At 55.3% G+C, this 19147-nt stretch overlaps 2 protein-coding genes across 3 annotated transcripts in view; one reads left to right on the forward strand and one right to left on the reverse strand.

Moving 5' to 3' along the window:
• ACO2 (aconitase 2) overlaps window positions 1-759 on the forward strand; it is a 56331-nt gene extending 55572 nt beyond the window's left edge. Inside the window, exon 18 of the mRNA XM_047065281.1 lies at window positions 310-759. Coding sequence (XP_046921237.1) covers window positions 310-447 — 138 coding nt within the window. The 3' untranslated portion in view covers window positions 448-759. The remainder of the gene's footprint in view (window positions 1-309) is intronic.
• On the reverse strand, window positions 667-14818 carry POLR3H (RNA polymerase III subunit H). Of its 2 annotated transcripts, none has more exons than XM_047065283.1 (7): window positions 14785-14818; window positions 14345-14474; window positions 11609-11705; window positions 5318-5404; window positions 4822-4885; window positions 3151-3352; window positions 667-2182 (listed from the first exon to the last, which is right to left on the reverse strand). In XM_047065283.1, the coding sequence occupies exons 2-7, from the start codon at window positions 14453-14455 to the stop codon at window positions 2129-2131; spliced, it is 615 nt and encodes a 204-aa protein (XP_046921239.1). In that variant the 5' UTR covers window positions 14456-14474; window positions 14785-14818; the 3' UTR covers window positions 667-2128. The 2 variants fall into 2 exon arrangements, with proteins under 2 accessions (XP_046921239.1, XP_046921240.1); XM_047065284.1 differs by having other exon boundaries at window positions 14345-14639; window positions 14785-14814.
• Between the last annotated feature and the right edge of the window lie 4329 nt (window positions 14819-19147).

The following is a 19147-nucleotide window of genomic DNA, read 5'->3' on the forward strand; positions in this document are numbered from 1 at the left end:
GCCCTTAAATTCTTCAAGCACCCCCTCCCCCCCCCCCCAAAGGAAGTGTCTCCTCAGAGACGAGGGTGGAGCCAGCTCAGGCCTCACTCATTAGCTCAGGCTTGGCAGTCAGAGGCCAACAGCCTGTGCTTGGCGGGGCTCGCTAGGCCCCGCGAGTTCTACCATCGGGTCTGACCACGGCCACCCCAGCGCAGACCTGGCCTAGACCTCGGTTTGCCTGCCGGTCCACTCTGGGGGCACCCTACCTTTCTGACCCTCCGGCAGAATCGAGGGTCATGTTCCTAAGAGCCACTCCCCCTCCTCTTACAGCCCCTGAAATGCATCATCAAGCACCCCAACGGGACTCAGGAGACCATCCTCCTGAACCACACCTTCAACGAGACCCAGATCGAGTGGTTCCGCGCCGGCAGCGCCCTGAACAGGATGAAGGAGCTGCAGCAGCAGTAAGGTCCAGCCATGCCACCTGTCTGCCTACTCCTTGGACCCCGCTCCGGGGTCCCCGGTGCAGTCAGTGCGTCATCAGAACTGGATCTGCCCCCTTCCGGCCTTGGCTTCCTGCTCCAAGATGGTGTGGTCAGGCCTCCTGCCCTCCCTTCCCTCAGCCGGCCGAGGGACACACAGGTGGGCGGGTGAGCGGGGGGGAGGGCTCTTAAAAGAATGTTCCAGCCCCCTGCCTTCCCATTTTTAGTCTGATTCAGATCTTGAACAACTCCATGCAACTGTATTTATTTTTGATGACAAGACTCCCATCTAAAGTTATTTCTCCCGCCTCATCATTTCACTGGTGGCTGAAAGATTTTAAAGAAACTTTCGCTCTCATGAGGAAAATAAGAATACGGACTCAGTGACTGTTCCGGTGTGTGAGTGGTGGTGTCCGGATCGTCCCCAACTCCAGGGCCCGGGCTGGGTCTTCGTGGCCAGTCGGCAGAGGCTCCCGCTAGCCACGCCATGGCACACCTGCCACTGCGTGGAGGACACACGGGGCGGGAACTCGCGCTGCTTCTCAGCCCCGCCTCCCTGCCCTAACCCACTTCCGCCCACAGCGCGGCCTCTCCCACCTCCCCGTGTGCCAGGAGCCTCTGCTTCCCCTGGGCGTAGAGTCAGCCCTGCCAACACCCCGAGGCGGGGCACAGCCCCCCTTCTTAGAGGCCACCTCGTCCGAGGTCACACAGCTGGTCCACTACGTGCTCTGTCCCCTCCCTGCCCCTCAGCCCCAGGTGGCGGCGGGCACCATTCCGCGGCTGCTGCTGTCCCCGGGGTGACGTCCACCGGCAGTACCTCTGCCTCCATGCTCGGTGCCTGTGTGAGCTGAAAGACCAGAGCAGGAGGCAGGCCCCGCGGAGGTCCCTTCCTCAGCACAAGACTTGCCCAACAGAACAAGCGTGCGGTTTGTGCACGAGGGAGTGACAGGGCAGGGGGGACCTGCCAAAGCCATTTGGCTGAGTAAACGGTGTGGTGTCCGCCCTCGTCCAGGATCTGGCATCACCAGCTGACACACAGGGTGTTCCTGGCGCGGCCAGGGTCTGGAAGTGACAGCTGTACCTCTGGTGGGAGGGACGACATGGATGGTCACCATCCCTGACCTTGGGCCAGCTAAGCCCAGGCCCCCACCTTCCAAATGCTGGTGGGAAAGAAGATGGTCGTCCCTGAAAGGTCAAGACTCCGACCAACAGCTGGCAGCTGCCCCAGGCCAGCCTCTCTTGGTGACCTTAGGAGCCACCGGGCTAGGCCGGACCAGAGCCCATGAGGCCAGTGAGCTCTCACCACCATGTCCTGCCATCAGGGGGAGTTCTTCTCCAGCAGCCATCCGGGGAGAGGAAGGACATGCTGTCCCAGCTGTGGCAACGTGGTGACCTTAGATCACGGAGACGAGGGCGGCTCCTCCCTGACTGATGCTGCCCTTATTTATTAAATGTCTTTGCTGTCACCAAGAGGCAGAAGTCCACAGGAACAGTGACTTCAGGGTAGCTCCAGAAACAGGGCCAGGATGGCGAGGGAGGGGACCGTCCGGTGGGGCACACACTCTGCTCCTTGGCACCTGCAGAAGCTGCTGCTGTTTCCATGGCCAGTGGCACCTCCTTCCCCGGACAGCGGGGTGGGGGTGGGGGTCTGTCGTCCAGCCCCAGGGCTAGCTGCTGGTCCACCAGGAGAGGAGGCCCAGGCCTGGCTCGCTAATGGATCCCTGCCAGGGGTAGACAGAGAACAGGCACATATCCACCTCAAGGGCTTGAACAAACACAGGAGGCAAAGGGGCCCTTCCTTCCGGGCGCCTGGCACCGGCAGAGGGAACGGTGGTGACACATGCACACACCGGCCGGGGATGGGGAAACCCAGGAGCCACACCAGCGCCCCCAGCTGCCGTACAGGAACACAGCCCATGCGCACCCTTCCTGCCCCAGGGCCTCGGCTTAGTCAGGTACCCTTCCTCGCGCCAGGCCTGCCCAAACACGGGCACCGGCAGGCCAGTCCCGGACACGCACTGAGTCCTGCCAGAAAGTCCCAGCCTCCAAATACACGCAGAGGGGATGGCCGTGACAGAGAACGGCTACTCCCGAGCGAACAACCTGCAGCATACGTTAGACCAGAAAAGCCCCCTAGCAGGCCCCCAAAACATGTCCCGCTTTGTCCTGCATCACAGTCTCACCCCGTGAGGGAAGACGACAACCCAAGCCAGATCTGGCTGGTCGCAGCTCCCCTGCCACCTCACGTCCATACAGGGTCTGGTACAGGCACAGCCCTGACTGAGGGTCACCCGTCCCTGATGCCCCACCTTTGGTTCGCTCCCAAACCCCTGCCCTGGTCTCTCCCTTGGCCTCGTCTTGCTGGGCAGCCTTGTCACCCAACTTGGGCCCTGTCCCTCCTGCGGTCAGGAGCCTGACCCCCCCCCCCCCCACCTTCCCCGACAGCCACGGCAGCTTCGTCACCTCATGGGTGTTACGCCCTGGCCTGTGACCTGCGAAACAGGCTCCCCAGGGAGAAGCAACCGCCTAAGAACCAAACAGGGACCCGCACCCTGATCTGCGGGGAGAGGGGTTCGAGGCGGTGAACCCGGGGCAAACGCCCTCAGAAGCGGCTCCCCCGCCACCCCACCGCCTGGGTTGTCCCCACACCATCCCCACGGTTCTGGCCAGCGGCGTCAGGACAGCTCACCACAAGCGTGTATGGAGCCTCCTTCTTTGGCAGCTCCTCACTGGAAGAGGTGGCCTCTGCCGAGCTGGGCCCCGTGGGGGACGTGTCCACAAAGCTCTCGTCCACCACCCGGAAGCGGATCTCCTCGCCGGTGTCCATGTACAAGTCGTGCGCTCCTTCCTCCGTCTCGTACTCCCACACCCACACCTGCTCTGCCTCGTCGCTGGGCGGGGTGCAGGGTCAAGGCAACAACCAGGCATGGGGGAGCCTGAGGGTGGGGGTGGGGGTTCCTCCCACAATACCCGCCCCCGGGAAGATCCAATCCCAGAAGGAGATCACCGTGGCTGGGAGGTCCAGGAAAAGCAAGCCCACACCATGTGCAGAAGGCAAGGTTGGGCCCGCCCTGGGCCCCACAGTGAAGAGCAGGCACGCTGGGGTACCAGGGCCCTGGCTGGGAACATACATCCTCAGGGCAGGAAGGAGGCTCAAGGGCAGAGCGGGTCCCCCGTCTCTTGAGGCAGGAAGGACGAGGGCCTCTTGCTGCCTGGGGTCCTCTCCCTGCCTGGGTGTCCTCTCGGTCCAATTGCCAAGTTCAGATCTCGGCTCCGCCAGCTGTGACCAGGGCCAGGCCCAAGCTCTGTGTAAAACAGGAATTGTAGCAAGGCCTGCCCTCACAGGGCCGTGGTGGAGGTAATAAAGTGCTTTCCCCAGGACCTGCACACTTGGTCCTGGAGTGCTGGCTGCAGCTGTCCTATGCCCTCTGTGCAGTGCGACTCCACACCCCTTCCCAACCATGCCCTGCGACCATGACCCACACACAGCACAAGGACTTTCCCAGTTTTCAGGACAGACGTGGCAGATGGAAGGTCACGTGCCTGAGGGCCCGCGGCCGGCAAGAGGCCCAGCCGGGCAGGACCAGGTTTTCTGACAAGCTCTGGAGTCACACACAGACCCTGCCCCTGGCCCGCAGAGGCCCAGGCAGAGCAGATCTGATGAACCATCCGGTGAGGGCAGCACCCCCGAACTCCCTACAAAGCCCAACCCCTCCCTCAGTGCACACCGAGGGGCCACAGCGCCCTCTAGTGGCGATGCTGCAAAGGGTCCTGCCTTAACCCCTCTGTGTCAGGTCCCCCCGCTAGGCACTGTGGACAGAGTCCTGACAAGACGGGGTCCCTTCCGGTGAGCAGTCTCAACGAGAACCCGCAGAAACACCACTCAGCGCAGCAGGGGAAGGGCTGGGGCAGGGCGCTGGGGGAACCCAACGGAGGGAAACAACCCGTCGCAGGCCCAGGCAGTCGAGCCCTCAAATGTCAGCCAGTGGTATTGTCTGCATACCAGGGGAGGTGAGCCAAGCAGGGCAAACCTTTCCAGGGAGGGAAGCTTTGATATGATCCCGGAGACGACACCCGAAGCAAAGTGAACCGGAAGTGAATAGCATGCCACCTACAGAGCACAACCTACCCCACCAGGCCCGACGGCCCAGACAGAAGCACAGGCGTGTGGACACCATGAGCACGGGAAGCACAGGCAGGCCAGCGCTTCCAGAGCACATGTGCAGGCTGGGGGGGGGGGGGGGGTGGGCAGGGAGGTCAGCAGTATCAGATCACAGGAGCCAGGGCCACCCCAAGGAGCGGGACTGTCCTCTGGAAAAACCTGAGCCCCCCGTGACCCGCTTTAACCTTGGGAGGATACAACTTGGCTGGCTGCTGCAGCGACTCTGGGGGGATGAGAATGTCATCGAAGAACCCTAGAGAGACTGGAAGAAATGAAGAAAGTGACAGCATGGGACAGAGGCAGTTGTTGGCATGGAAATCTGAGTGCCTCCCCCACCTCAAAGCCCCACACCTCTGCGGATGCCACTTACACGGCCTGAGCGGCCACCAAAACCCATGGCGGACACCACACACAACGGGGACCAGGAGGCGCCTGGGACCCCAAGTCCCCTCCGCCAGCTCCAGTGCCCAACCCGAGGTGCTGAGTTAGGGCCTCACAGGGAAGGCCCACAGCTGGCCAAGGTCTTCATGGTTACATGAGCATGACGGGGCTGTGTGTTCCCCTCACCCATGAGCTTTCCTGACCCCTCCCCTGACTGTGTGGCTCAGACAGAAGCTGAAGGGAGGCCTGCTGGCCTGGCCACTTGCCCCAATGAGCTCCCAGGCCTCGTGTGACGAGTCGGGGCCACCATTACCGTGAACTCCCTCCGGGCTGCAGCCTTTGATCTTGCCGATCAGAATCTCATCCAGGAATGGATGGAACACCACATAGCGAAAATGGACTGGAAATGAAAAAAGGATAAGGATGTCGGTGACGAGCAAGCATGTGAGGGATGGCCACTCTGGGGCGGCCCAGGCTTTCCAGTGTTGACCCCATTGGCCAGCCTGCTGACCTGGAGGCCCTGTGGCCACCCAGGAGTCTGCTGGGCAGTCCACACCCAGTGCCCCTGGACCCAGACCCAGCCCCCTGCAAGGCCACAGTGTGGCCCCCATAACAGGCCAACAGCGGCAGCCCTGGAAGTGAGGGCTGGCCCCCAAACCCATTAGACAAACCCGGATTCTGGGCCACAGGTAACTCCAGAATCAATCCCACCCTTCCTCTAGACTCTCTCCCTTAAATTCTAAAAAGGGCGGAAGTAATTGGCAAAGGAAGCCAGGTTTGGAAACAAGTTCCCCATCTCCCTCTGATTGGAAAGTTTGCCCCAGGCATAGCTCTGACCTGGAACATGATGTTAAAAATGCCCTGAAACTGAGGGGGAGTGGGGGGAGGCAGAGGCAATAACCCAACAGAAATGCCCTCTGTGGGTTCTCAGGCCCTGCCCTAGTGCTCCCCACTCACCAGACCCCCAGGAAAACATCAGGTAGGGTCTGTGCCCACTATTACCTCATCACTCCTGCCCCTCAAAGCCCCAAAGGGGGTGACCACCACTGGCCTAAACACACCGCCGGAGCTAGAGAATAACCACGAGGCTACTTCCTGCTGGTCATGCCCGGCACAACGCATCCATATCAGCGTCATGCTTCCCCATTGTCAGAATGGAGAAGCAGCTCAGAGGGGCTGGGTAACATACTCATAGCCACACAGCCCTTCTGCCCTGTTGTGCCACAGAAGACTCCAAGTCCTCCTGGACCACCAGACAGGGCCACAGGGTGGAATCTGCCTTCCTCGGACAGATTTCATCCCCAGACACACGCTTCTGCCACTAGCACCCTCAGCTGCCTGGTCTCCAACACTGCACTGAGGACAGCAGGGCCTACTGGGCCCCCAGCTCGCTGCCAGGCTGCTTCTCCGTGGCCCCACCAGGCAGGAAGCATGGGAAAAGAGGGGGCAGCTGGTATCCCCTCCCCTCCTTGTGATGAGAGCCTCCTGCTGACCTTGCGGAGAGCAGCTGAGGGCAGCCAAGGGTCATCTAGCCACAGGATGGAAAAACCCTGTCCCCCATCTGACCCAACATTCAGTTCAGTTTAACAAATCCCCACAGAGCCTCTACCAAGTCTGTGCCAGGGCCTGTTTGGGCACTGGGCTTATGGGGGCAGAATTGCATGTGGTCTTGTGCCCAGGGCGCTCCAGTCTGGAACAACTACACCCAAAAGCATATGGTGGCCAACCCAAGTGTCCATCAGCAGATGAATGGATACACAAAATGTAGCCTATCCATATAATGGAATACTTCTCAGTATTAAAAAGCAATGGAGTATTGATACCTGCCATAACATGGACGAACCCTGAGGACATTACACTACATGAAATGCGCCAGTCACAAAAGACCACATACTGTGTAATTCCATTTATGTGAAATGTCCAGAATAGGCAAATCCAGAGACAGTACAGTAGCGGCTGCCAGGGGCTGGGGGAAGGGGAAGAATGAGGAATGACTGCTGATGGGTACGGGTTTCTTTTTGAGGGGATGACAATGTTCTGGAATTGGACAGTGGTGATGGTTGCACGGTCTGTGAATATCCTAAGCTTTCAAAGGGTGAATTTTACGATATGTGAATTAGATCTCAATTAAAAAGGAGGCCACAGACCAGCCGGAGGGACAGTGCTCTTTCGAGCCGCCTCCCAAGGGCCCCACCTGAAGTTCCAGGGGTGTTCAGTGGGCAGGCGGGAGGCCTGGAAAGTCAGAAGGAGTGGGTCTGCGGGATCATTGAGAGGAAGACCTGTTGTCAGGTGCAGATTTGGGCAAAGTCTGTCCCAGGAGAAGCGGGGCTCCCTCGGGGTGCACGTGAGTTTCTGCAAAGGGCAGACACTGTGTGACTCCACTTATATGGGTACCTGGAATACTCAAATTCATAGAGACAAAGTACAGCGGTGGTTTCCGGGGCCTGGAGGAGCGGGGAATGGGGAGTGAATCCTTAATAGGGACAGAGTTTCAGTCTGGGAAGATGAAGAAGTTTGGTGATGGTCGCTCAACAACATGAATGTATTCAGTGCCACTGAACCGTGCACTAAAAATAGTTCAAATGGTCAACTTTATGTTATATGTATGTTATCACGACTTTAAAAAAAAGAAAAAGAAAAAAGAAATGGTGGCATGAAGTTAGGCTGCTCTGGAGCTCCCAGCGGGGCAGGGTGGTGGGGCAGGTCGAGAGAGGCTTCCCCAGGGAGGCCGGGTCCAGTCGGCTTGCGGGACATAGAGAACATGGGCCTGGGGCCAGGTAAACGTACCCTAAGTGACAAGAGATGAGGCTAGACAACTGGGGCCAGTGTCACAAATCCCAAAGGCTGACATCTTGTACACACTTACTGTCGAGAGGGAAAGCAATCTGGCCTGGGGAGGAGGAGGAGGGAGATGAGGAGGGAGATGAGGAGGAGGAGGGGGAAGAGGAGGGGGGAGGAAGAAGCAGAAGGCAGTGAGCAAAAGAAGAGTCCTCCAGAGGCTCCAGGGTGGCTCAGCCGGTTATGTGTCTGACTCTTGATTTCAGCTCAGGTCATGATCTCATGGTCTGTGGGTTCCATCCCTGAGTCCGGCTCTGCACGGACATCGAGGAGCCCGCCTGGGATCCTCTCCCTCTTTCTCTCTCAGGATTAAGAAAAAAAAAAAAAAAAAGAGTCCTCAAAGCAAAGGCTGAGGCCTCCTTCGGCACACCTGGCCACAGCCCAGGGGGAGGTAGTGGCCGGGGGGGGGGGGGGGGGGGCAGCAGAAATGGGGCAAGTCGAGAATCAGCCTTAAAGCATGGCAACCAATCCCCACCATCAAATGCCACCCTGCATGATGCCTGACGGACCGCAAGAAGCTTCATAGCTGCGAGTGTTAACCCATTTACATATGAGGAAGCCCAGGCCAAGAGAGGTGGAGAGATACGTGCCCAAGGTATGCAGGGGAGAGAGGGGTCAGAGCCAGAATTCAAATCCAGGTCCATGTGACATGCCTAGCCCAGTGCCCTAATCCTCACACCTCATTCCCAAAGAACCAGGGGGTCCAGGGTGAACTGGGGGTGGGGGATAATGAAAACCCAAAGTGGAAATCTTACACTAAGTGGCAGAAACAACAAAACGAAAGAACAGAATTTCCTCAATTTTAACTTTTTTTCTCCCAGTTTTCCTTCAAGTTCTGGTGGCTCTTACCACCTGGACCACCAGCTAAAGGCAGAAACTGGGCTCACCTTAAGGGCATTCTTCTTTGTAAACAGAGGCCCCGGGTTTTGTTTTATATCACGGTCTTATTTTTCTGCTAAATGCTTCTAGTCGGTACAAACGCAGCCTGTTTCTTAGGGCTGCCCACAGAGCAGTTAACATCTCTGTGAACTAATGAAGTCTCTGGATCCCAGACAGCATCAGGCAGCCTCATGGCACGTTCTAGAATGCTCGACACCTCTGTGCCCAGAGGCTGACCAGGGTGGGCTAGGGCAGGGCTCCTCACACAGGGCCTGGTGGGAGAATCACCTGGCTCCTTGCTAAAACAGCCTGCAGGCTCTCCCCCAGAGACTGTGATTCAGCAGGTCTGAGCCGCACGCAGACACTGATTAGCCCCGAACCACCTCAGTGGCCCCCTTGCCCTCTGCTTCTGATTTGGTGGGGTCCAGGGAGGAGAGTGAAGAATGCCCCACTCCCTCTCCGAGAGCTGTAGCCAAGGTGACCCTCCCTGTACACCTCCAGGTCTGGTAACCAACCCTCCCTTCCCAGGGTGCGTGCCCCTTTGCCATGTGACTCTGGCTCCTCCCAGCAAGAGGTGGCGGCTATTTTTCCATCCCCTGACGCCAGCCTCGGCCATGTGACCTGCCCTGGCCAATGGGATAGAAGCAGACACTGAAAAGTGGCTGGTGCATGGGGGCTCCAGCTGCCCTATGGTGCCCAGTGTCCCCTAAGCAAAAATGAGACCACAGGCAGCAGAGATGAGCCATCCCTCCCCACCAACTAGCCTGCCAGCCGCCAGTCACATGAGGCCGCCCTACACCCTACTGGCCAAGCCAGTCCAGAAGAACCAAGGTCCTGTCCTACGATCTTTGCACATATGAAGTCAGTAGAATCATCACATCAGTACTGTAATATAAAATCTACTGTTAACTGCATTCTATTGGCAAGGAAGCAGAGGCACAGAAGTTATACATTCTGCACAGGATACATAGCAAATAAGCAGCAGAGACAGAATTCAAATGCAGAGGCCACGCTTAACCATTATGTCCATAGTGCCCGTCAAAAGTCCCCCACTCTCAACCAGCCTCCTCCCCAGGAAACAGATGCATTCCCCTCTGCTCTCCACACTTTTTTTTTTTTTAATGTTTTTATTTATTTATTTTTTTTTTTTTTCAACGTTTTTTATTTATTTTTGGGACAGAGAGAGACAGAGCATGAACGGGGGAGGGGCAGAGAGAGAGGGAGACACAGAATCGGAAACACGCTCCAGGCTCCGAGCCATCAGCCCAGAGCCTGACGCGGGGCTCGAACTCATGGACCGCGAGATCGTGACCTGGCTGAAGTCAGACGCTTAACCGACTGCGCCACCCAGGCGCCCCTGTTTTTATTTATTTTTGAGACAGAGTGACAGAGCATGAGCAGGGGAGGGGCAGAGAGAGCGGGAGACACAGAATCTGAAGCAGGCTCCAGGCTCTGAGCGGTCAGCACAGAGCCCGATGCAGGGCTCGAACTCATAGACTGCGAGATCATGACCTGAGCTGAAGTCGGACGCTTAACTGACTGAGCCACCCAGGCATCCCTCCACACTTTTTTTTTAAAAAAAACTCTTAAAATTTTATTTATTTATTTTTGCTTTATTTTTTTTTAACGTTTATTTTTGAAAGACTGAGCAGGAGTGGGGGAGGGGCCCAGAGAGAGGGAGACACAGAATCCGAAGCAGGCTCCAGGCTCCGAGCTGTCAGCACAGAGCCCGATGAGGGGCTCAAACTCACAAACTGTGAGACCATGACCTCAACCAAAGTCAGACATTTAACCAACTGAGCCACACAGGCACCCCTATTTATTTACTTTTGAGAGAGAGAGAGTGAGAGCGAGCAAGGGGCAGGGAGAGAGGGAAAGGGAGGGAATCCCACAAAGTGCAGAGAGAGAGGGAGAGAGAGAGAAGGAGAGAGAGTGTGGAGCCCTGAGCGGGGCTCTAGCTCACCCGATGTGGGGCTTGAACTCACAGACTGTGAGATCATGACCTGAGTCGAGGTCGGATGTTTAACTGATTAAGCCACTCAGGTGCCTCTGAAGAGTTTATTTTTAAGTCATCTTTAAGCCCAACATGGGTCTCGAACTCACAACCCCGAGATCAAGAGTTGCACAGTCTTGGCTCGGAGCCTGGAGCCTGTTTCCGATTCTGTGTCTCCCTCTCTCTCTGCCCCTCCCCGTTCATGCTCTGTCTCTCTCTGTCCCAAAAATAAATAAACGTTGAAAAAAAAAAAAATTAAAAAAAAAAAAAAAGGGGCGCCTGGGTGGCGCAGTCGGTTGAGCGTCCGACTTCAGCCAGGTCACGATCTCGCGGTCCGTGAGTTCGAGCCCCGCGTCGGGCTCTGGGCTGATGGCTCGGAGCCTGGAGCCTGTTTCCGATTCTGTGTCTCCCTCTCTCTCTGCCCCTCCCCGTTCATGCTCTGTCTCTCTCTGTCCCAAAAATAAATAAACGTTGAAAAAAAAAAAATTTAAAAAGAGTTGCACAGTCTACTGACTGAGCCAGTCAGGCACCTCTGCTCTCCACGCTTTTAACCCAGCGATGACTACTCCAAGTGTCCTCATCTTTGTCTGGCCACCCTCCACCAGACTGAGCAGCTAGAGGGCCAGGCAGAGCAGAGCTCAGTAATAAACAAGACCAAAGGGGACACAGACACACAGCCACAATCTCAGAGCCAGAGAGGCCTCAAGAATTGCCCTGTGCACCATTTCTTATAGATGAGGAAACCAAGGCCCAGACAGGGGAGGATTCTGCCCGCTGTCACCCAGTCAATTCCTGGCAGAGTCAGGACTAGGCCTCAGGTCTCCCAATCCCTAGACCAGGACTCCCACAGCCAAACCCCAAGAAACCCAACACCGAGGAGGAAAGGGCACCCACCTTTGGTGTGTGACGCGCCGTCTCCTGGGAACACGTAGGCGTCCTCCAGCTTAGTGATGTCAAACAGGCAGATGCAGAGCCCCACGTTGTACACGACCTGTGTGCATCCGCATACACACACACACACACACACACACACACACACACACACAGTGACCCAGAGGCCCAGCTCCCCAGCATTCTCTCCTGAGACCCTCCCCACCCAGGGCAGGTAGGATTATCCCCATTTTATAGCTAGCAAGGAGTCGAGGCACGATGTGAGGTAACCATGGGTAAGGAGCCTCAGAAGAATGTGGAGCTCTGGAAAGAGCAGGGCCTTTGGTGGCAAGGCACATCAAGGTCACAGTGACAGTTCCACCACCCACTGTGTGACCTCCAAGGTCACTTCTCCGAGCCTCAGTTTCCCCCATCTGCAAAAATGAACCTGCCAGGCTGCAGGCTCGTTAAATAAAGAGACGTATGGATGTGAAGCCCCTATGCCAGTGCCTGGCTCACATGCTGGAAATAATAACAGTCAACCCACAGATCACTATTATTGCCAGTGAGGAACACTGGGAGGGGACCCTGGTCAAACCTACACTTCCCAAAGTCTCCAGGTCTATACTAGAGCTCAGAGTGAGTGTCAGAGTCCTGGTTAATCCCCATTCTGCTCACAAAGTATCAGACATACACCAGTGGCCACAGGGACTGAGGCACGGCCAAGGCCCTGAGACTGGGCAGAGAGCATCCCACGCCCCCATCCCCACCCCATGGTGCTTCAAACCACTGAACCCCTTTGGTGTCAGCTTATCTGCCACCAGCGTCATCACCTCCCAGTTAGAGACCCTGAAGGACTGTTCAAGGATTACCAAGAAGCTCAGAGGGCTCAGAGTCCTGGCCAGACCTCACCACAATGAGGCATAGAGTCCGGCTGGCTTTGGCAGCACAAGATCTGTGCCCTTGGCTGGACCGTGGACCTCTTTGTGCAGCCTCCGCTCAAATGACTCAAATACAGGGGTGCCTGGGTGGCTCAGTCGGTTAAGCGGCCGACTTCGGCTCAGGTCATGATCTCGCGGTCTGTGAGTTCGAGCCCCGCGTCAGGCTCTGTGCTGACAGCTCAGAGCCTGGAGCCTGTTTCAGATTCTGTGTCTCCCTCTCTCTGACCCTCCCCTGTTCATGCTCTGTCTCTCCCTGTCTCAAAAATAAATAAAACGTTTAAAAAAAAAAATTTAACAAATGACTCAAATACAGAAGACTTGTCTCAACAGGTCACTGAAGGACTTGTATCCCCAAAGGGACTACATTCCCTTCTTGGGCTTTTCGCCCCTCTTCTCTCCATGATGCTCACACTTGGTCCCTCCACAGACCCCCTTGCCTTCTACCTTGCAAAGTAACCACAAGCCATCCAGTAAGAACATCATGAGTTCTCTCCACCAACAGCTCCCCAGATCTGTCCACCTCCCTTCTATGACCTCGGCCTCTATTGAAGGGACTGGCCTCCTGTCTAAAGCCAGCCAACCTTCCTCTTGCTGACTCCTTCTCAGCCTATCACCTCCTGCTATTCTAGGGATGAAGACTAGTACCACCATGATGTCCCTCAGCCTCCGTGTGCCTTGGCTCCTGCCACCTTCACAGTCTGCCCTCTCCTCTCTCTCCCCCTCTGCCTAGGCCACACCAGGCTCCTCCATGTCATGATGGGTGAAATAGTCCCTCCTGCCACAGGGTCTTTGCACATACCGTTTCCTTTGCCTGCCCAGCTCTTCTCTCTGCCCAGTCCTCTCCCACCCTCAAAAATAAATCCCCTAGTTAGTTCCTCTTCTCAGCATCAGATCTCAGCTCAAACTCAAGTACCACATCCCTAACAAAGCCTCTTTTGTCCCTCATCGTAGGCAGAGTTCTCCTTCATTCCACAGGCTCGCGAGTGCCTGTCCTTCACAGCGTCTACCTCAACTTGTCATCACATACTCAACTGTGGGACCCTCTCATTCATATCTGCTTTTCCCACCACACGACACAGCAGAACCTTGTCTGCTTCATTCATACAATCAACAGACAATTACAGAACATCTACTGTGTGCCAGGCTCCGGCAAAATATGTGGGACACTGAGGAAAAAGACAAAAGTCCCTGCCCTCATGCAGAGGGAAAGAAAAACAGTAACCAAGTAAACAAATAAGAAAATAGTGCTGATAAGTGCTAAGAAGGAAAGAGTGATAATGACACAGAGTAACTGAGGGAGGGTTACTACAGAGAAGGCAGTGGGAAGGCCCCGCACTAGGTACTCACTAGCACTAAGGCATGCAAGCCTGGCACATAAAAGGTGCACAAATACTTTTTCGCAGAAATGAACGGATAAACCTCCTGACAGTGAACTCTAAACCACTGTCCATCTTCACAAAAACAACGCATGGTTACACAGCCACCATGATTTCCATTTTACAAACGGAAACTGAGGCCCGGAGCAGGTAAGTGACCTGCCCAAGACTGCAAAGTAATTTGGCAGTGTAGAGTCCAGCGCCTCCCAGTTACAATGACCCTTTTCAATCCCAGTTCCCTTTTTGATCCCCTCTAACATCCCATGTGCAGGTGGATTACCCCCCATCCCATGTACAGGTGTAGCAACCGAGTTCCGACACGTTAAGCTACCTGCCCAAGGCCAAGGTTTGTCATGACCAAGTCGAGGCCTGCAGCGGGCAGGTGGGCAGTGCTGGGCCCTCCCGTGCCAAGGCCCGTCCACGACCCCGTCGTGGCCTTGTACCTTGTTGGCCAACTTTTTGTTCAGCTCTTCGGCAATGGAGTCGTTGAGCTTCCTCTCAAACTGCCACGGGGGGATCCGCACGGTGTCCACCATCTCCACCAGGACGAACATCCCGGCCCGCGCGGGGGTCCTGGGAATGGGAGCGTCAGTCAAGCACCGGGTGTGGGGCAGTGGGCACTCCCGAACCCCCTCGGTCCCGTCCCAGTTGCCGAGACTCTCCGCTCCCGTCAACCCAGGCCGGCAGTGGGGCGGCGCGGCAGGGCCCCAAGTAACCGGTGTGGGGCGCGCTCAGCCTCTGCAAAGAGAGGAAACTGAGGCTCAGCGCGAGGGACCCTGGCTCCAGTGGGAGGGACCCTCGCTCCAGTGGGAGGGGTGCGAGCGCCCGCCACAAGACCCTACCAAGCCCCCGCCCCCCCGAGCCACGCGCCAACGCCACGCACCGCGCTTCCACGCGCTGCCGACTTTGGGCGAGATTCCGAATCCCGTCGCTTCCGGAGAACAGACCAATAAGAAGCTTTCGCCCGCCCCCCGACGTGACGTGAGGTGGGGCGGGGCCTCCCCTTCTGCCAGAGGGAGGAGCAGTCAAGGCTCCGACCGCTTTTGCTGGTTGCTAGGCAACCTCGCTGCGCTTCAGCCTTCTCTCACCTGGCCTGTGTAGTACTCTCTCCTTGCTGGTCTCAGGCCTAGCTCTGAGCCGCCGCTGCAGCCAGAGGGGTCCTCTCAAGAGGCAGCACGATATGCTTAGACCCTTCAGTACCCTGGAGGCAGGAGAATTAACTGGAAAGGGGCAGGCAGGACCTTTCTGCGGTGATAGAAATGTTCCGTATCTTCTAAGGGGTGGGTTACACAGGTGTATACAATTGTCAAAACTCATTGAACTCAACAGTTAAGATCTTTGCTTGTAATTGTAGGCAGATTACATCTCAACTGAAAAGTGATAATAGATTGGGGCCAAAAAACAACCTCAGTAGCTTCCCACTGAACTAATTAATAAAGTCCAAAACCTTGAGGCGTCTGGCTGGCTCAGTGGGTGGAGCATTGGGCTCTTGAACTCTAGATCGTGAGTTCAAGCCCCACCTTGGGTATAGAGATTACTTAATAAAATTTAAAAAAAAAGTCCAAAAGCTTTATAGTAGCTCACAAGACTCTGCAGAATCTTAACCACCACCCACACCTCCAGCCCCCTTTTGTTCTCTTGGCTGCCAAGGGTGCTATCCTCCTTCACCTTCATGTGATAGGTAACTTGGGCTAAGACAGTTCAGTAGCTTGGCCAAGATCATGGGCTGTTAAGTGGTTGAAGAGGGCCCATCTAAACCTCCACACTGCCTCTCAAAGTTGGTGGACTGTGGAAATGTACTGTAGTGTGTTTAAACCAAATAAAAATTTGAGAACTTAAAAAAAGCCTTGGGGTAGATGACAGGCACTCAGAAATGTATGGTGCTTCAATTTGCTGATTTTACACGTGTAGAGATATGAGGCTGTGATACTTAATTTGGCCTTCTCTGCATCCATATTTTTATTTTTAGGTCTGTCTGCCTCTCCTAAGATTTGAGCTACTTGAAGACGGCGGGGAAATGCTACTTCAGCTCTTTATTCCCACAATCACCTAATATCATTTCTAAGAGGCATTCAGGAAAAGCATTCAGGAGATGACATTAAGTCTTTTTCTCAATCTCTCAAACCTCCCTCTTCATTCCATTCCCACTGCTACTGCTCTGGTTCAGGCCCTTCCTTTACTCCCCTGGAGCTTAGCCACATACCCCAGTTCCCGGCCTCAGTCTTTCCGGCAAGTGACCTCCACACTGTCACGAAAGCCTTCCCTTCTCTGCCCACGCAGAAAGGTCTGGACTGAACCCAGCCTTTCTTTCCAGTCTCACCTCCCTTCTGTTCTCCAAGCACTGGGATGGAGCAAGTTCTTTTACAGTCCTGCCTCAAACACTTCTTTACCTGGAAAACTCCTACTCATCCATCAGAACCCAAATGCAATGCCTATTTCATTCATTCATTCACTTAACATACTGTGTGCCCAGCTTTGGAGATCCAGTGGGGAAGAACTGGGCCCCAAGTCCAGCTTCAGCTCAGAGGGATTGCAGGGAAGAGAGAGAGAGAATTTGATGCTCTCTGGGAATCAAAAGTATTTTAGCTGGTTTATAGGGAGATAAGAACCAGTGAGATTGGAGAGCTCAGCAGGGTCCAGATCACAAGTGCCTTATCATTATAATATTCATTAACTTTTAATCCTTACAACAGCTATATAAAGTAGGGGTTATTATTATCTGATTTATCATTCTCATTTATCGTATTATTTTGCCTCCTCTAAGGCAGAGAGAGGTTAAGTAGGTTGTTCAAGGTCACACAGGTATTAAGTGGCAGAGCTGGGATTCAAGCTCCAGAGCCCATGATTCTAACTACTGGCCTGTGCGACCAGGACATTATTAGCCCAAGGACAGCAAAGGGAAGACTTAGATGGGTAGAACAGGGAAATGACACAGTGATACATTGGCTGGATGGACCGTGGATGGGAAGGGGCTGCGGTGGAAACAAGAAGACCGGGGAGGAAGTTACTGGGTAGCTCCTCTAAGAGAAGAACCGAGTAAGGCTGGTAGCCATGGAGAGAACAGTTGGGCAGAGTCCAGATGTCTTCAGGCGGTGGTCGCGGCGGCGATAGAGTGGGTGACCTAGGGACGGAAGTGGGAAGAGCCAAAGCAGGAGGGTTTTCGCACTAGCTGGGTGGTGGGCCTTTCACTGAGATGGGAAACTGGAGGAGAGCCAGGCTGAGGGGATGGGGCCAGCATTGCAGAGTTCAGCGTTTTGGGTTCCCAGGCTGTTACGGTATTCAGCTCACAGGACTGCAACAGTGATTTGTTGGCACGTTTGGTTTCCTCATTAGGAAAAACAGGGACCAGGCTCCTTTATTAATTCTCTGCGTTGTTCCGTGGAAGATTTGAGGTGGCTTACAAAAGCGCACAAAGACTTAGTAAGCTCCTTGCCGGCAGAGGACTTCTCTGTCATGTCCCTCCACATCCTCTGGGCCCAGCCCCGTGTCTGGCACGTGGTCAGGGCTTGTAAGTATGTGTTATTTGGATGAACAAAAGGGTAGCGAAATAATTGCTAAAGGTGTCGGAGTGAGGGAGAAATAGGGTTGGAAGCTAATCCAGGAGGAGGAGGAGGAGAGTCTAGTGAGCGGTCAAGGGCATGGAGTTCTCACGCCACAGCACGCTAGCTGAGCACCCACGGTGGAGCCCATGGGCCTCTCGGGGCTCAGCTGCCTCTCTGGAAAGTGGAGATAATAATAGACCCGATCTCAGGTGGTTGTCTGTCAGTGGAGGACTGGATAAAAAATACATACGGTGTATCACAGAATGGAAGAATTTGAAGCCATTAAAAGAGGGATGAGGGTAGCTCCTGGCTGGCTCAGTCGGTGGAGCGTGGGACTCTTAGTCTCAGGGTTGTAAGTTTGAGCCCCACGCTGGGTATAGGGATTACTTAAAATCTCACAGGGGCGCCTGGGTGGCTCAGTCGGTTAAGCGTCCAACTTCAGCTCGGGTCATGATCTCACAGTTCATGAGTTTGAGTCCTGCATCAGGCTCTGTGCTGACAGCTCAGACCCTGGGGCCTGCTTCGGATTCTGTGTGTGTGTCTCTCTCTGCCCCTTCCCTGCTCACACTCTCTCTCTCTCTCTCTCTCTCTCAAAAAAATTAACATTAAAGAAAAAATTTTAAATGTTTATTATTTTGAGAGAGAGAGAGAGAGAGAGAGAGAGAGAGAGAGAAAACGTGAGTGGGGGAAGGGCAGAGAGAGAGGGAGACACAGAATCCAAAGCAGGCTCCAGGCTCTGAGCTGTCAGCACAGAGCCCGATGCGGGGCTCGAACTCATGAACTGCGAGGTTGTGACCTGAGCGGAAGTCAGATGCTTAGCTCAGGTACCCTAAGGTCTTTTATGTCTTAAAAAAAACCCTCTCTTGGCCCTCCAGCTAGTGCCCTATTTTCTGCTCCTTTTACTGGCAAAACTGCTCGAAGGTGCCGTGGTCTCCAAATCCCCTCTTCTTGTCCTCCCCTCAACCTGTTCCAGTCAGGTTTTGGGCCCCACCCACACAGTCATACTGTGTTCTCGGGGTCACCAATGGCCTCCACAGCAGCGGTGATTGTCAGTCCTCAGAGACGGCGTTTGTCCCGAGCTGACCCTGCTTTGATCTTTGCACATGCCTTCCACGTGGCTTCTAGAGGCCCACACTCACCCGGGACCTCCCCCACCTCTACATGTTGGTGGCCCCTGGGCTCACTTTTACCATCTAGAGCGCCAGGGGATCTCGTGGTCTCAGGGCTGTGACCAGCACCTCTCCACTGAGGCTTCCTCGTGGCCCTGTCCCCAAGCATCCCCCTGCCCGCTCCACATCTCTGTTCAGCAACTCAAGCTTAGTGTGGGCCAGAGTAGAACTCCTGGTCGTGCCTCTGCGGCCAACCTGCTCCCGCCACTGTCTTCCCATCTTGGAAAATGACTTCTCCGTTCTTCAGTTGCTCAGGCCAAAGCCCAGGAACTGCCTCTTCGTGGTCTCTCACGCCCTCCCCTCCACGTCTTTAAACAAATCCTGTTGTTTCTCCCTCCAGTGTATCCAGAACCCTGCCCTCCCCTTCACCTCTCCTGCAACTCTTGGGTCCCAGCCACCCTCACTCCTCACCCCTTACCTGGGCCTTTGCTGCAGCCTCCATTCTGGTTGCCTCATCCTGGCCTCATCCCCCACAGTCCCTGCTCAACACAGAAGCCAGAGAGACGCTGGTAAAATGCCTGTCAGAAATCTCAAT

Source organism: Lynx rufus, unplaced genomic scaffold, assembly GCF_022079265.1.
Source record: "Lynx rufus isolate CCGP_SWC_20201006 ecotype Redwood Valley unplaced genomic scaffold, mLynRuf1.p SCAF_7, whole genome shotgun sequence".
Lineage (NCBI taxonomy): Eukaryota > Metazoa > Chordata > Mammalia > Carnivora > Felidae > Lynx > Lynx rufus.

Coding starts and splice junctions, on each gene's coding strand:
- POLR3H (XM_047065283.1), bottom strand. CDS start 14,455: ATGTTCGTCCTGGTGGAGATGGTGGACACCGTGCGGATCCCCCCGTGG. Junction 3,353..4,821: donor CTGCAGCAGCCAGCCAAGTT/GTATCCTCCCAA, acceptor CACCCCGCCCAG/CGACGAGGCAGAGCAGGTGT. Junction 2,183..3,150: donor AGGCTCCATACACGCTTGTG/GTGAGCTGTCCT, acceptor TACCCCTGGCAG/GGATCCATTAGCGAGCCAGG.